The sequence below is a fragment of the Hakea prostrata genome, chromosome 3, assembly GCF_041222555.1.
Source record: "Hakea prostrata isolate BN-2017 chromosome 3, UWA_Hpros_2, whole genome shotgun sequence".
Taxonomy (NCBI): Eukaryota; Viridiplantae; Streptophyta; class Magnoliopsida; order Proteales; family Proteaceae; genus Hakea; species Hakea prostrata.
In genome coordinates, this window is record NC_142602.1 from 57238931 (window position 1) to 57241919 (window position 2989).

General features: G+C 41.0%; 1 protein-coding gene across 1 annotated transcript; it reads left to right on the forward strand.

Annotated features, from left to right (window-relative positions):
- The first annotated feature begins 1180 nt into the window (after nucleotides 1-1180).
- Nucleotides 1181-1840, forward strand: LOC149022591 (uncharacterized). Its single transcript, XM_089147657.1, has one exon. The coding sequence runs from the start codon at nucleotides 1181-1183 to the stop codon at nucleotides 1838-1840; it is 660 nt and encodes a 219-aa protein (XP_089003783.1).
- Nucleotides 1841-2989: the final 1149 nt, after the last annotated feature.

The window sequence follows — 2989 nt, forward strand, 5'->3', positions numbered from 1 at the left end:
GTTGTTGAAAGGAATGGATTTGGTCTAATGGTTTGTTTCAAGTTATTAAAAGGCTTTAACTTGACAGCTTCAAGAGGGAAGCTATAAAAAACCAAGAAATTGTGGCACTCGTAGCTAAAATTTATGGCCACATTTTGTTATATCCACAATAGATAAGGATTCAGAGAAATTGAATTTGAATAGGCTGACTCTTTAACTTCAACCAGTGACAGTTATAACTATATAATTTATTTTAGGTAATTTGCATTGAGTCCCTTGAGTTTGTGAAAGTCATTGTCAGTCCAAATAAAATGATATCTTATATTTGCCTTCTTGTGATATCCACAAAAATCAATTAAGGACAAATCATCATTTTGTGACTAAAATACCATCATATTCTATTGATTTCTTTTCTTCAACTTACCCAACTCTTAAAGAGGTTTGAGAAACCAATAATTTAGTGGAGTGAACTTTTAAGTGAACTATGCGGAATCGTTTAAGCTTCCATTTGGCATGAACTCAAATACAAAGGCTTGGAATCTCATTTCCCTATTGTTAAAGGAAAATTGGGTGGATGTCTGATTAAGCACGTGAGAAAAGAGGTGCTCGATCGAGTTCCTTTGAATTCTCAAATTCCATTTCAACAACTAGTTCCTCGCTGGAAAGAATGTAACCGTCCAAGATCTAGGGTTTTGGTTAACGCCGGAAAAAAGCACTAATTAGAAGATGAATGTAAGGCTAAGAGCTCTCTCAATTTTTTGAGATGGATGGCTTCCGAAGATTGAAATTCATCAAGAACCCTAGCAATCTTTTCCATCAGAAGTGTCTCTTCGCTATCTTCCATTGAGTATATTCTTGTTCGCCGTTTGTGCGTGTATTTCGTCCGCCGTTTGTGCATGTATTACGTCCGCCATTGTGCGTGTTTTTGGTCTGCCGTCATGCGTGTATTTTTTCTGTTGTGATGTGTATCGTCCTACGTTGTTGTGCATGGTCAATAGCTTGTCTGGCTTTCACGTGGTGAGTGGTGCCGTTGTTAGAGGCATCTATTGTTTCTCTCAGCCCATCCAACAAGTGCCAGCATTGAAGGTGGGCATTAATAACCTAGGATCCCTAGAATGAACGCTTTTCTAGCAGACATCTATTCGATTATTCTAATCGGCGAACCCAACAAAGGTGAGTGTAATCAATCCCACGGGTTACCATGAAAGCTCTTAGCTGGAATTGCCGTGGGTTGGGAAGTCCCAAGGCAATAAGTGCTCTGCAATCTCTCTCCAAAGCTGAGAAACCTAAGTTGTTATTTCTATCTGAAACAAAATCAAAGTCAGAACGGATGGTGAGATTGAAAAGAAGACTAGGTTTCTCTGACTGTTTTTCAGTGGATGCTATTGGATCAATTGGTGGTTTATCAGTGTTGTGGCAAGAATCAATGAAGGTTCAAATTCTCAAGTTTAATGATAGACTTATTGATTTGGAGGTTGAGTGGGATGATTATAAATTCTGTATGTCCTGCGTTTATGGTGATCCAGTGAGGTCAAAAAGACAGAAAATTTGGGACATGCTGTATGACTTTGGAAGGAATCGAAAGGATGCGTGGGTGTGTTTTGGTGAGTTCAATTCATATTTGGGTTGGCAAGAGAAGTGTGAAGGTAATATAAGTTTGGCCAGTGATGCTATTGGCTTTAGAAATCTTGTTCAAGCCTGTGGGCTAATGGATGTCGAGTTGAAGGGTCCCTCTTTTACATGGAACAACAGATGCATAGGCTTAGCGAATATTCATATAAAACTCGGCAGAGCTCTTGCTAACATCGGGTGGAAGCTCATGTTTGAGAATGCTATAGTGATGGTTAAACTTGGTGTGTAATCTGACCACAACCCACTTATGTTAGATTTCTATGGTGCTTATGTAAAAGGTAACCACCCCTTTAAATTTGAAGTGATGTGGAGTTGTCATCAGGGATGTGTAGAGGTGATTAGAGAAGCTTGGAGGCTGCCAATTGATTAATTAGAGGGCCATCCAGTTACAAAAGGCTAAAGAACTGTGAATTAGCTCTTAAAGCTTGGAACAGGGACGTCTTTGGAAGAGTTCAAACAAACATTCATAAGCTGAAAAACCAATTGGAGCGGGTGCAATCAGAAACACATGAAAGCTTTAACCAAGAGGAGGAGGAGAGGATTCGGAAACTTTTAGAGGAAGAATTGCCCAGAGAGGAAATTTTATGGCATCAGAAATCTAGACTCACTTGGATCCAAAGTGGGGACCAAAATTCAAATTTTTTCCATGCTAGTACAGTTCAACGTAGACATTATAACAGAATCCTAAAACTAAAAAATGAGGGAGGGTTATGGACTAAATCTGTTGATGAAGTGAATGATCTTTTGCTGGCTCATTTTGCTGAAGTTGTTACCTCACAAGGTGTGGATAATGGGATTCTCAGCAGATGACTCTTTGATTGTGGTTGAAGGCCCGAAGTAGAGGGGAAGGGAAAGGCCGGGGGGGTTGGGGGGAGAGTGTGTGGGTCGGCCCCGAGGCGATGGGGGTGGGGGGGGGGGCCTGAAAATTGGAAAGGGGTGGTGAGAAAGGGGGGGGGGGCTGGTTGGTGAAAAGGTGGGTGGTGGTGGTTGTGGGTTGTGGGGGGTGTTTTTTGGGGGGGCCCGTTTGGTTTCTTGAATCTAGAGATTTCAAATCTCTAGATTCATAAATGGAAGATTTATAACCGTTTGGTTACTTGAAATGGGCAGATTACGAAATCTTGAGATTCACGTTTTTAGCCTATAATCGTGAGTCTGTAGATTTTTGGGTGTGGGGTGAAATCTGTAGATTTCACTCTTTTTCACCTTGACTATAAAAGAAAGAGGAATTTGCGCATTCACCAAATTTACTTGACGGAAATCTACGACTTCGACGGAACGACGTGGGAGGTTCATTTCGACTCGGGAATCCCAAAGGTTTTCAGTTACGCTACTCGCTTCGGTTCCCATCTACGGGAAAAAAAAGGTAGATCTTCTTCTG

What these genes read in the sequence shown, in the direction of transcription:
- LOC149022591 (XM_089147657.1), top strand. Translation starts at nt 1,181, where the DNA reads ATGAAAGCTCTTAGCTGGAATTGCCGTGGGTTGGGAAGTCCCAAGGCA.